The 15,484-nt window shown below is 33.9% G+C and overlaps 1 protein-coding gene across 1 annotated transcript; it reads left to right on the top strand.

The window, feature by feature from the left end:
• The first annotated feature begins 12,636 nt into the window (after positions 1–12,636).
• On the top strand, positions 12,637–15,093 carry LOC145060126 (uncharacterized). Its single transcript, XM_079007849.1, has one exon. The coding sequence runs from the start codon at positions 12,637–12,639 to the stop codon at positions 15,091–15,093; it is 2,457 nt and encodes an 818-aa protein (XP_078863975.1).
• The last annotated feature ends 391 nt before the right edge of the window (positions 15,094–15,484 follow it).

Consider the following 15,484-nt stretch of genomic DNA (forward strand, 5'->3'; position numbering starts at 1 on the left):
TCCTTTTTTTCCAAAGTATTTACAAAACTGCCACAATGCATCTTAACATTTTATTATTTTAATCTAACGATCATTGTTTAGTTCTCGGTTTCTCATGAAACTATAGGTTCTCAAATGATCCTTCCTCTCTCTCTCTCTCACTCTCTCTCTCTCTCTCTCTCTCTCTCTATATATATATATATATATATATATATATATATATATATATATATATATATATATATATATATATATATATATATATATATATATATAAAACAGAAGACCTAATATCTTATCGTATTAATCCTTGACACATAAGCATCATATCTTCTTTCTTAACGGCTTGAACATCACGCATCTTTATAAAGCTTGCTGATGTCATCAGGGGATGCAACCCATGATGATCATCAGTGGTACCGATGCAATCACTGAGAGAGAGGAATTAACTTATCAATCATACAGGGTCCTAATAGTAAGGGAGTGTTTGGATTAACTTATTAGCTTATTTGTGGTGGGAATAAGCAATAAGCAATAAGCAATAAGCATGGGGAAAGATCCTTATTAAAATTATCTTATTTAACTTAATAAGCTGGATTTTTCCTATCCAAACACTCAAAGTTAGCTTATTGTGGAAATAAGTAATAAGCACTTCTATTTTTCCTATCCAAACACCCCCTAAAGTAGGTAATAGGGGGATTCCATCATTTAAAAACAAAGGGGAGTAAAAGGCGAGAGAGAATGATCAAAACAATGAATCTTATAGGTATCACGAGGAATAAGTAAATAATGGTGAGAGTTATAGTTAGGGTGATGTTGAAGGAAGTTTTACAAGTAGGGATCTAGACATGTTTCTATTTGATGAACAAGAGAACGGGAAAGAAAACAACATGCTATGAACCAAAATGAGTTGTTAATAGAATTGGAAATTTTTTATATTGTTAAGAAAGAAGAGAACGAGGTTGAATTAGACAAGGGATATGATGATGGTGATAAAATTGCACTAGAGTACCACGGGTTTCACTCCACTGGTGTTGGTGGACATCTTATTTCAGCCGTCTGATTAGGTTGTTGTTCATTCCGCACTGACAACACCCTATTCCGCCAACCACTGCACTTTTGTTTCTTGTTTGATAGTAACTCAAAGGACGGGTCAAAGTTCATGTAGTACCAAAAATTATGTTTTTCCATCTTTAAACAAACATGTATGTGTGAAAATTCCATCTGATTCTAAACGGAAAATTGATGGGTTTTCTGCTCTTGAAGAGTTAATTACGACTATCGATTTTTGTAGAACCTAGGTTTATGAAATGAATGGTTGTTAGAAAGATACAAAAGTAATTATTATTATTATTATTATTATTATTATTATTATTATTATTATTATAAATGGAGAGTGTCATTTTAAAAAATAAATTGTCTACCTTTTCATATTCAAAGGGTTAAGACTATAGATAAACGAAGTTGAGTTAGATAGTTGTGCCAAAAATGGTGTTAATGTGTTGGGTGTTCAATAAATGAAAATGTGTCTATTGGACTTATATTTTGTTGAAGAATATTGGGGGAATATGTTTTTTGATTTTTCATGTTTTTCTATGAGAGTTCAATATGGATGTATCATCGTAAATGTTTACGCCCCGCAAGACGAAGATAAAAACCATGAATCGTGGCTCAATAGTTTTTCGACAATTCACAGATTTGATGATGAAGTTATTGTCATGGATTATTATAATGAAGTTAAGGATCAAAGTGAATGGCTTGGCTCGACGTTCATTCAATCCTCGGTTGAAGTTTTCATTAATTTTATATCTCAAGCAAATTTGGTGGATATCCCACTTGGTGGGGTAACACTTCAATTGATCTAATTAAAAAGCTTTTAATATGGGAAATTTGGATTGGTTCTTTCTCTCGAAAGTAGTTTTTTATGATTTTCCAAAACTTCTGTCACAATAGGGGGAGCGTCACTTGTTAGACCACTAACTTGTTCTCTTAAAAGATGAGGTCAATGATTACGTCCTGACTTTATTCCAAGTTTTTTATTCTTGTTTTCTCATGTATGAATTTGAAGATGTTGTGAAAGGTTTACAGGACACTAATGGTGTCTTGCCTGAACATACCATGCTTATTCTCAAAATGAAACTTCAAATGATTAAGAGCAGGATTCGTAAATGGTTAGGGGTTCAAAGAATCACTCAAAGTTCTGTCAAATTGGCACTTCAAAATAAAATTACGGATTATGATCAACACATTAGTGGTGTAAATAATACTTCCCGAGTATTAATTTACTCATACCTCTATAATTGGTCGTACTCTTGAAAGTAAGTGATTTATGATTGTCATGGAGTGTTAGAAGAATGTATAGAATAATAGGCATAACATCGAGATTTAGCTAATGCTCATGAGTACTTAATGGATTTTTAAGTATTGAAACAACTAGCACTTTAAGTTTACTTCATTAATCAAGTCACAAGTCATTATAAGATGATAATATTTCTTATTCTTCAAAATGAGATACATAATGGGTTTTGCTTTAAAAATTTGTTATGCATTGGTTTGCTCCAGCGCTATATGTAACTAGTAGTAATAAAGGGTATATCCATGTATAATATGGTGTGTAGACAAAAACTATGTAGTCAAAGTTTATTTGTTCCTTCTACCTTAACAGGATAAGCGATATCTATGAGCCCATTGATGATCTGGTGCTGACATCAAAATGCTTGGCCGAACTCTATTAGGGTGCATGTACACATAGGGTTATCGTGATGTTTCCACAGCCTAACTAGTGAGTATAGATTGATAGAAAATCCATCGGTTACAACACACAACATCAGGTGTTAGAGTAGAGTTACTCACCCGGATAGTTAGTAAGGCTAACACCTGCTTCAGTCTACGACTTTCATTGCCTCTCAGCTTGCTACTTTAACAACACCTATTCAACTAATAACAAGTTCCTCAAAACCTATTGCAATCTACTATGAGCTAAAATGCATGACCATTTGGCACCAAACTGATCAAACTCCACAATACAACTAGTTACTAACTTAACCCCATTTGTTTTTAGCTAAATCTCACATTTTTAACAATTCCACAAGTTAGGGGTTATGACCTACAATAACCAATCTACGGAATCTACCTATTGGACTTAGAATATAGTTTATAATACTACCATATTATGAAGTCTAACAAGTAACTTGGGTTCCAATAACCCTTCGTAATTGTGCTATAAAACACGATAATGTAATATCAGAACAAGTGGGATTCGATAGTTGTAAGCTTATATAAGTTGTTTGTGAAAAATCGCTTGAGAAAGAGGAACCCTGCTATCGATATAAAATCATTCACAACCACACTAAGTCCATATTTACCGTTTTTACCGTTTTCCTTTGACTACCTCCAAAATCGCACACAACCTTTCCCTCAAGAGCAATGAGTCTACCTTCAACCTCTCTAATCGATCCCATTGCCCAGGATGTCAATCTTCATCTTTGTAATGCATCATTTTTATTAAAGTCGTTTAAGTATGTTTTTTAATTATTATTCTTGCATTTTAATAAGAAAAACAATAACTTATCTATAAAAAATATAACAAAAAAATAGAATAACGCCCTAAAAAGAAACAAAGTAGTTATGAGGACTAAATGGGAGGTTTAGGCACTTAAATGTTGAGACTTTGTCCTATAAGCACCATGTATGCCAAAGCCCCCAAAGTTTTATGGAGGGACTCTTAGTCATGATTCAACTGGTCACGATGGTGTTGCAGTTAAAGGAAGGCTTTCAGCGGACCTTAAACCCTCCTTATAACTCCTTGTCACTTAACCCTAATCCCCTCAAGCCTTGTATGTGTGGCAAAAAACAAGTGAGAGAGAGATAGAGATAACATGAAAGAAAGAAGCGACAAAGAAAGAGGAAAGAAAAAAGATAGGGAGGTGTGTTCGGTTTGAGAATAAAGAATTAAGAAGGAGGTATTGTGTGGTTGTCATTTATTTAATACCAAGTATGCTTCTAACCCATCTTTTGTTAGCCGCCAAATACTACTACAAAAACTCCATCGACAGCCTTAGGTTCTCGTGGTCACACCACACTCCCACCATGATGGTCGTTATGGTTGTCCCTCATGTTAACCTCAAAACAAGGTTGTTTTTCCATGTGCTTAATGGATTAAGTTGTATCCAAAACCCTAGTCCACATCCTAGTTGAGATAACAGCTGCTCTTCAGATCAGGTGAGTTTGATGACAATATATACGTTCTTGTATGTTACATGGTATGTGTTCATGTGATATTTCTAGGTGTTCATTTATGTTAACCTTTCTCTATGACATCCCCATTTTCACAGTCCAAAATACCTTTTCTTTATGCTTATTTTAAAACAAGGTATTCATTACATTGCAGAATTTGTCCCATAAAAAGTATTTTGGAAGAAATGTTTTTCATTGATTATTAAAAACTTGGGATTTCATAAATGATACAAGAAACATAAGAATAAACATAGTCATTACAGGCCTTACAACGTCCTATATACTATTGGCCTATATCTCCTCGAATCTCTCATTAGATGCAAAATCACTATCTGTATACCTTCGTACTACTTACTAGGTACTAAGAAACTGAGTGGGTCAAGCTTAGGAGCCTGGTAAGCAAATTAGGTTTTCAACCCATAATAATATAATTGATTTGTTTTAATTATATATTCACATCAAACAATTAACAAGATTACCCATTCCTGTTAATATTACTCCCTGACCCTAAATTGATGATCTCAAGGGATATATCCTAAAGGATCTATAAGCGAACAATGTTGCCTTAGGGATTCCTTAGAAATATATGTTAATAGGATAACCATGGGAATAACATGGTATCCTCATGAATAGTTCATTCATACCTATAGGTCTTAGCCATGTCCCTAGGTGGTTCCTCAACATCTACAGGTTGGGGACTTGCCCATGTACAGTTTAGTAACACCTACGAGTCATCGACTTGTCCGCATACGATTCATCAATACCTACATGTCGTAGACCTATCCGCAAACAATTTATTAACCCCTACAGGTGGCAATCCTACTCATGTATGTTCGATTAACACCTACATGTTGTATATTTTCCCGTCTATGGTTTATAAACGTACACGGGTTGTAAGCATGTCCATGTTTTTATATACTTGTCTAGAATAGTCTGTGGTCATCATCAATACCCTGCCATGTGACTATATTACTAGTACAATAGTACTATAGAAGTCACGACTTCTCATTATCATTTTCATCTCTCATCAACCTTCACTACTAAATATATTATAAGTATGAAAATACATATATTGTTAAATAAAACCATCTAATAGTTTCATCAAACACACAAGGTTTCAATCACAGATAATAGGCACATATAGCACTTAATTATCTAAATACTTCACCACCGTAAGTAGATCAATCATTATTTTCACATGGGATCACCGATAAATCTTAGTTATAGATTCATAATAACGACTATGAATATAAATATAAGTTACACTGAAAGCAATATAAGTGTAGTGTTGGGGTGCAAACCCAATCCCACATTGGTAAAATAAGAAACTAGATGTTAACATAAAAGGCAATGGGTAATCCCTTCTATCACTAATTAGTTTTAGAAAATGGAACCTCGTTGTTCTTCTATGTTGAACATGGTTGGGCTAGTAGCGATCCTAACAGGTGGTATGAGAGCTAGGGTCAAAGCCTGAATCATATGGTCAACACAGTTGTCACAATCCCCAGTAATTCCCAATCAAACCAAGTTGATCCTGAAGCCTTATATCGATAGTCTTCCTGATGGCCCAAGTCTAGTGAGCGTGTTCTGAGAGTATCGACGATATGAAAAAGTATTGGATCTGATGAACGGTCATTCAGGGGAGGATTGTTGGGGTGAAAACTCAATCCCACATTGGTAAAATAAGAAACTAGATGCTAGCATATAAGGCAATGGGTAATCCCTTTTATCACCAATTGGTTTTAGAAAATGGAACCTCATTGTTCTTCTATGTTGAGCATGGTGTAGCTAGTAGCGATCCTAACATGCAACTTAACTTATAGAGATATTTCTAATGAAAGTCCAGAAATTACACTGGAAAAAATCCTACTTGAGAGCTTCAACTAGCCGAGCCAAGATACCTAGAGCTTCGTTGAGCCAAAATATTCTAAAATCCTGATGAAAGAACTTGATTTTGAGCCTAAGAAGTTGAGAGAGTGTTTGGAGAATGTGTGAAGGAGAAATGAGGGGATCAAGGCTTTATATAGGTGAAACTCTTAAGAGGTGCGTTGCTCCCTGGATCTGGTCAGCCTCACTCCTCGTGACACGTCGGATGCCTCTACTGGTCCTCGACGCCTTCTAAAAGAGCATGGCGTGCCTCACGAGCGTTCGAATTTCCATATTTTCAAAAATTCATATACTCTTATAATAGCTCCATTTTCGATGTTCTTTATATCCAAGCATAGCTATCGATGACTACTATAACTTTCATTTAGATTACATCAGCTAATTCTCACATTATTTTAAAAGTTATATTTTTAACAGGCTTAAATTGTTAAAGACTGTAAAAAAATCATAATTCTTTCATACGACATTCGTTCTCGAATGTATTTATATTGATGGACTCCTAATCATGATATCTTCAAATCTCATTTTGATTGCTTTTTCCTAACAATCAAATGGTTTTAATTTTGATTTCTGGGCTACCACAGCTGCGTTGAAACTTCGAAATATTATAACTTCCTCATATGAAGTTAGATTTGGACGTTCTCTATATGCATGAGTTCGGTTTTATGATTACTACGACTTGTGTTTAGCATACTTAGGCTAATAACCAACCTATCTCTGATTCATTATTTACGATACGTATAACCATGTCGGTTTAATCACGGAATTTCAAAGAAACATAACTTTTTCATACGAAGTCGGATTTCAGAGTTCTTTATATGTACAAAATCCTTGACACATCTACTATAACTTTGTTTAATATTATTTATCCTAAACAATATTTTATCAAAATCATCTATTTAATGCTTGGACGGAAAATAATTATTACTTATTATAACTTAAATGTTAAGCCCGAAGTTGCGGGTGTTATAATTATCTCCCCTTAAGATGATTATGTCTCGGAATCATCAGTCACATAGGGCTAGATAATGATCCTGTGAGTGAACTTTTCATCATAAGCAATAACCGGAAACCCTATGTCTTTCCCATTGAGTATCAAACCCTTGGATTTCTTAACTGTTGGCGATGCTCAAACTTGCATTCGCTCTTCATTCTCGGTTGGAGCTTTATTCCTAACCTTCGAGTTACAAAATTTATCTTCATCTAAGACTCTTGCTCTTTCTCGAATAGACTCAATTCATGTTAAGGCCTTTACCCCGGCTATCGTAACTGACTCATGGCTCACGCTCAAACAACCTTACAATGTATGATGTAATAGCTAGACTCAGGTCTCTATGAGTCAAAATATAGCATGAAAGATACCTTCCTTCATGTTCTAATGTGGCACAACTACCTCATTATAGGTCCCATTTCCAGCTACTTGCTGCTTAGACTTAACGACGGGTGCGATACTTTTGTTGATCGCTTCAATTATCTTTTTCTTCAGTCTCTTGAATAAAGTCGAATACTACATTGAACATGGTTCTCTTAACCGAGAAAATCACTTCGATGATTTATTTTTAATCAGAATCAATTCATTAGGACCACTATGGTCGAAATAACATTCATTTAGTTATCATTGAAATGATGGTAATGATTGATACAGACAAAACAAACTCACCTACTAGTGCCTTGGTAACCATGTGACCTTTCCTGATCTAAGTGTGAGCCTATGCTTCTGGTAGTATAGACCTCTAATACCTTTCACACATACTCATATTCGTCCCAAGAGTCACTTCACACATCTCCAAGTCACCATACTAGAAATTCATATAACAATTTAACACATCGAATAGTGTAACATAATTAGGGATCATATTACTTCTTGAAAATGATTACAATGTTATTCAAGTTCACCATATATCATGCTTTTTTTATCAGGATACATAACATAATACTATCTATATAGGATGACCACTTCATATCTTGGACTCCGAATAAGTAGCTCCTTATTCTTAATCTCCTACAGTGACATCTACTTCATCAACGATCATCTGGAATGCTTTTGCCTTCGGCTTTGGCGACACATTCGACCTTGTTGCCTCGTTTTTCTATGGGCAATTGCTCCTAAGATGCCCTGTTTCCCCACATTTGTAACACACAATCTAGGTACAGTTGCTAGCATAGTGACCAGTCTTTCCATAGTGAAAGCAAGTCACCTCATTGGTTCATGTCTCACAATGTTTCTTCCTGTACTTCTCACACCACTTCGCCTCGTTGATATCCCTATACCTCTTGTTGTTGGGGCCAAACTTTGAAAACCTACTCTTTTGATCAGGCCTTGAAGATCCTTCAAAATTCCTTTTCTCTCCATTTTCAGCTTTTTACATACCCTTTTCCGTTATCTGGGTCTCCAAATTCCTAGCCGCCCAGATGGTTGCTTTCAGGTGGTCGCTAGTCTCACCGTTAGACCAAAAACTGCTAGTAGTCCCATAGCAAACTTATTTACTTTGAAGAGTTTGGTAGGAACCAAGTTAGGAACTAACTTCATCTTCTTAGTGAAAGATCCATCATACTCGTTGACAATCATCTTCCCTTTCTTCGAATTCTAGAATTCATTGTTGATCTCCAGAAGATCTTCACTACTAAAAACAAACCTTTAATGGCACATAAACAATAACAAACACTGATTTAGGATATGCATTTTTTGCATGTCCTAAAAATAATGCCAGTTTTCCAAAATTTGAAGGATAGAGGACACACATTTGTGCGTACCCTAAAATTAGTGTCCAACAAAAAATTAAAAACACGGAGGGTACCTATCATAAAAAGCGTGTCATGTAAACGTGTCATTTTATAATTCTTTTTCATGCATGCGCGTTCTATGTGTTTTAATAGCCAAGAGGGGAAATGAAAAAAAATAAAAACCCCGTTTGATGCTTCTCCTCCTTCTCCTTTGTATGTTGTAAAATCCTCTACCTGATAAACCTTAATAGCGACATCGATTATCCTCTTTTCTCCACCATTCTCTCCCTTGAGGCGTTAAAGATGCGCCATCGCAAAATTAGAAGAACTAGGGCTTTTGTGTTTTGGACCTCACAAGTCTAAAGTGTTCCACATCCCTACCCTCATCCATCTGAATTCCTTCTTCAAATAATTCTATGTTCTTGCCTCTCAACCGTACCCGAATCAATATTTCTGTCTCTCTTGTGTCTATTGTCTCAATATCTCTCGGGCTCTCTTTCCCCAAGTGTAGGAAATAGCAATGTACTTTGCTATTTCTTGCATTTAAACTTCCTTTACCACAAATAAGTTGAAGTAAGTTGCTATTTCACTCATTTAGGCATTTTTTGGTTAAAAAGCAAGAAATGGCAACATACTTAATTGATTTGACTTGAAAAAAAAAACATAATTGACTCTTTTTAATACACAAGTCATTTTATATCCCCAAGTATAGGAAACATGTAGAAAAAGTGTCAACATTGGTTGAGTTGATGCATCTTCAAGTGGTGAAGTTGCAAGGCTTAAGGCTACCATGGAGATTATCAAAGTAGAACTTACTCACGAGTTCCTTTTAATGTTGTGTTTTGTTTTTCTATCAATAATATTATTCAATATTAGGAATTTATTATATTTAGTTACTATTGGAATGATTATTTGTAATATGACATGATATTTTGCGAAATGAATTGGTATAGCTTTTCAACAAGTGAGTAGCCTTTTTAATATTTCAATTATGACTTTGAATATATGATGTGGTTCAACATGAATTAGATATCATCTATATTGTTTGCTAAGCCACCATTTACTGAAAGAAAACCAACTTTTTATCTGAGCATGACGAGGATTTTTTTTTCTAGTTTTTGTCACTACTATTTATTTTAAATATATGGAAAGATATATTCACTTTGTGAAATTCTCTTATCAGTAAAATTTAGTCAAAATTTGACCGACCTTGATAATAATTGTGATGAGATGCTTCATTATGTTTTTGGTGATTATTTTGGGGCTATATATCGAATATGCCCTTGATGTATCTATTTTTTTTGCTTATCGGAAGAAAAAGTATATCAACTGTGTTCGATTGTTCCTCAAGGTCTCACCCTACCCCTAATACTCTTAATTGGTATATCTAAACGAATTGTCTAAATGGTTTACTTACTTTCTAACAAATTATATGACTTCCTCTCAAAAAAAAAGTTCAAATTCCACGATAATATCCAAGTAAAAATGCATTTTTTTTCATGTAATAGCAACATACTTATATTTCTTACAAATGATAGCAATGTAATTTTCTAACCCATAATAACATCTTAATTTAAACATCAATGTTGCTACTGGGTAGATTTTCTCAAAGTAAAATACCTTAATCAGAAAAATTGAAACTAATCTTAAAAGGGTTTAAGTTTGTGCTAAATTGATATTCTTTTGTTTTATTCTTTAGATCTATATATCTCAATACTATGTGCCTGTTCCGTATGCAAGAACCATGCAAGGAAATGTTGGAATCTATTTACATCGTATTTTAGTTTATGTATAATAAGTTGTTTATTTGTTTATACGTACTTTTCTGAGTTTAAATCTCATGGTAGCATGTAATTATCCCAATTGTTTATGGTAAAACGTCAAATTGCTTTTGTTATTGTTGTAAAAATCTAATTGTTGGTTTATTCAACTTCCTTCTTCTCCTATCATCTTTATACACCAGCTTCTTTTTTTTTTCCTTAAATACATAGTAATTGACTATTATCATCTTTACAAATCACATTATAGGATGTAATTATCCCAATTATTTTTTGGCTACTTTTTTGGAGCAGTTATATTTTATTACATGCGTTTAAAGGGATGAAATTATGATACAAATCAGTATTATTTTACATGACCATGTATGGTATTCAAAAGAAGGTAAAAGACTAAAACACAGTCATAATCACGAAAGTGGATTGTTGTAATGGGTTTGGTTTGAAGTCGGTATATTACTAGGAATTGTGTTTTCTTGATCTTGCATTTCTATATATTTTATTTATGTTAATGATGTAATTATAATCTTAATTTATTTTATACCTATTTAAAATGATATTTTTGTCACTATCGATAAAGTTCATTCCATTCACTCTTTTTTCCGATCTACCAAACAACATGGATCAATGATGCATTCTATTACGGTAGACTAACTAAACATGTCAATGGAATGATATAACGCATTTCATTACTTTGTCCATTCCATTACTTAGTTCCATCTGTTCCATGATCATTTCATTCCATCTAATCAAACATACCATCCAATCATGATCATTTCATTCAGGGGCGAAGTATATTAAGGGCCAGGAGGGGTTGTGGCCCCCCCTGATTTTTTTATTAGAATTGTAAATAGTCCATATTTTTTATCCATATTAGGCCTAGACATTAAAAAATTGGGCTGTGGCCCCTCCTGCGCTTTTCCAATAGTCCGAATCAAACAAAAAATCAGATTGTCATTATCGTTCGTCCCTACCCTCATTCCTCGTCTGAAATCTGAACCAAACACTCCTTAATCGTTGCTGTGGCCTGCATCACTGCGTGCTGTCACACTGTTGCCTGTGTTGCTGATCAGAACTCAGAAGATCAGTGATCAGTCCACTCTGTCTCCTGCCTTATTCTCCAAGTCTAAGTCTGAACTCTAAAGTCTTGTTGGTCGCTGGAAGCCTGGAATCAATTGATCAATGTGAATATTGAATTGTGAAGTGAAGCCTGGAAAAAAAATCATAATTACTTAAGCAGGTTTGTTTTTTTTTTTTTCACAATGAGGGATATGAACCTACAAGGCTACAATTACAAAGATTAATTTAACAATACAAAAAATAAGGAATCCTTATATTAATATATATTAATTGGGGCCACTATATTTGATAATAAACTATAAAGTTCTAGATTCATTATGTGACACTATAACTAAATTCTTTGCTATCACCTAATACTCTTTTTGAGTGTTGGTAAATTGGTATGAATATGATGAAACCTGTTGACATTTGCAAAAAACATAAGATTATATTTGGTTACATAAAATACTATAGAATGTAACATATTCAGTGAGACCAATTATTTGTTAATTTAATTATTTAAATACAATAATGATGAAGATGAATATCATTAATTGACCATTATTTGAATCTGTAGTATTTATGAAATTCCTACATGAACAATTATAAAAAGATAGAGCAAAGTAATGATATTTAACCCCTATAAAGAAAATCTTATAATATAAAGTCAATCCGTGTGTCTAGATGTTTCTGCATTATTGTCCAACAATTTCTTTTTTGTCAAGAAAAAACTTAAATCTTACACACAAGTTGTTATCTATGTTAAACATTTACAACTGTATTTAAGTAATTTAGAATTTTGAAGCATTGTTAATTAACCGATTTCAGATTTTTGCAAAATTTTGCAAAAATATCAAATAAGATTTGTAGAAATAAGATTTTTTTGTAGAATTTGGGTTGTTGGTTTATGAGCTTATGATTTCACTTTTGATTTTTACAGATACAATCATATAAATCTCACAATTTCATGGGAAAAATGAAAACCATTGATTCTTTTTTCAAAAGAAAGAATGATGATGAAGAAACTCATAATGATAATCAACAGAGTAAACGTTACAAAGCTTCAACAAGTGAGCCGCAACCGCAAGAACATGAAAATCAACAAGAGAATGATATTGATGAAGCTACACAATCAAATCCTAATGAAGTGGATCTTAAGCATCTAGAAAGAGATCCCGCTAAACGAAAACAAATGTGGGAATATCCAGTTAATTTAAGGGAACAAGTAAGACGAGCTTATATGACTTTAGGACCTTTCCAAATACGTCTTCAAGAATATCATGCTAAAGGTTCAAAGAAACATCCTCGTAGATTCCAATATTCTTGGTTCAACATTTTCCCTAATTGGTTAGAGTATTCTCCAACAACACATGCTTCTTATTGTTTTATTTGTTATATATTTAATGATAAACCAAGTGTGTGCCATGGTTATGATGCATTTACTGTTAAAGGATTTGACAATTGGAAAAAAGTTAATGATGGGAAAAATTGTGCATTCTTGAAGCACATTGGTTGTTCACAACATAGAAATGCTGTTACATTTGCTGAAAACTTGATGAACCAAGCAACACACATTGAAAATATTATAGTGAAGCAAAATGAAGCACAAATATTGAAGAACCGGTTACGATTAAAAGCTTCAATTGACACAGTTCGTTGGTTGACATTCCAAGCTTGTGCATTACGAGGACATGATGAATCGCCTAATTCCAAAAATCGAGGTAATTTTCTTCAACTACTAAAACTTCTAGCGTCTTATAATGATGAAGTTGCAAATGTTATATTAGAGAATGCTCCTTATAATTCAAAGTATACTTCTGGAGATATTCAAAAAGAAATTCTTAGTATTATTGCAAATAAAGTTCGAAAGCATATTCGTAGTGAAGTCGGGGATTCGTACTTTTGTGTCATGGTTGATGAGTCACGAGATGAGTCTAAAAAAGAGCAAATGGCCATAGTTTTGAGATTTGTTGATGCAGAAGGGATCATACGGGAAAGGTTCTTAGATTTGGTTCATGTTAGGGATACCTTATCATTAACCTTGAAAACAAATATGTGGAGACAACTTTTGCACTATCAGTTTGATGTTAGCAAAATCCGTGGCCAAGGTTATGATGGTGCTAGTAATATGAGAGGGGAATGGAATGGATTACAAGCACTTGTTCTTAAGGATTGTCCTTATGCGTATTATGTTCACTGCTTCGCTCACAGATTACAACTAACACTGGTGGCTGCTTCAAGGGAAATTATTCCTATACACCAATTTTTTACAAACTTAATTTTTACAATTAATGTAGTTTGTGCTTCCAGTAAGCGTCATGATGAGTTACAAAAGGCAAAGGCAACTGAGATTGAACATTTATTAGAACTTGGTGAAATTGAATCAGGTAAAGGATTGAATCAAATTGGGACATTAAGAAGAGCTGGTGATACACGTTGGGGTTCTCATTTTCGTTCTGTTTGCAGTTTGCTTAACATGTTTGATTGTACACGTGTTGTTCTCCAGGGAATAATTGATGATGTATCTGCTACTTATTCTCAACGCGGAGATGCTGATGCAGCTTACTGTTACCTGAAATCATTTGAGTTTGTGTTTATTCTTCACTTGATGAAAGAAGTAATGGGAAAAACTGATATACTTTCTCAAGCTCTACAAAAGAAATCCCAAGATATTCTTAATGCCATGGAGTTAGTTTCAGCAACAAAGGAGAGTCTAAATGATTTCAGGAACAACGAATGGGATTCTTTACTTGAACAGGTAAAGATTTTTTGTAAGAAACATCAAGTAGATGTGCCGGATATGCAAGCTCCATATACTTCTACTAGATATCGGCCTCGAAAAAATGATAATCAGTTTACTTTTGCACATTTTTATCGAGTAGATTTGTTTACATCCACATTGGACAAACAGTTACATGAGTTGAATAGTAGATTCAATGATCAGGCGATGGAGTTGTTAAGTCTTAGTTCTACTTTAGTTTCAAAAGAACACCCTAAAGTGATTAACATTGATCAGATTTGTCTTCTTGTTGAGAAGTATTATCCTGAAGATTTTACAGAGCAAGAGAGAATTCAATTACGATATCAGTTGGATATTTTTAATATCGATATGACAAAGAATCCCACACTAAGTCGTGTATCAACTATTGCTGACCTATGCAAGGGTCTTGTGGAAACTCAGAAACGTGAGACGTATTATTTGCTTGATAGAGTGGTCCGGTTAATCTTGACACTTCCAGTTTCTACCGCAACAACAGAGAGGGGATTTTCAGCAATGAAAATATTCAAGAACCGCATTTGCAATAAGATGTCAGATGACTTTCTCGCAAACAACTTGGTGGTTTATATAGAAAGAGAAATTGCTGAAAACATTGATACGAAGTCAGTAATTGATGAATTTAAAGACCTTAAAGGTCGTCGGGCTGAGTTGTAATTCTTTTTCTAGGTATTTTTGGTATTTAGTTGTTGAAAAAAAATTGGTTTCTTTTTATGTGTAAGACAGTAACTTAAGGAATTTTTGGTGAGTAATTTAGGTATTTTTGGTGTTTAATTGCTGATTTTTCTTTTGGTTCTTTCATGTATAAAAACGTTAATTTTAGTTTGTAATACTTTCGGCCCCCCAAGTCAATCGCTCAAGCTCCGCCCCTGATTTCATTCTATCCAATCAAACATACATGTGATTTTCAGATGTGGCATTGAAGCTTGTTGTTGTATTGGTTTCAACAACCAGATTTTAATTATGACATTTATATTTGCATTGTAATTGTGGCTTATTTTGACGTTGCTTCTAAACTACAAATTTGGAGTTTCGCTATTATCAAATG

The sequence above is a fragment of the Lactuca serriola genome, chromosome 1 (assembly GCF_051521515.1).
Source record: "Lactuca serriola cultivar US96UC23 chromosome 1, Lser_US96UC23_V15, whole genome shotgun sequence".
NCBI lineage: Eukaryota > Viridiplantae > Streptophyta > Magnoliopsida > Asterales > Asteraceae > Lactuca > Lactuca serriola.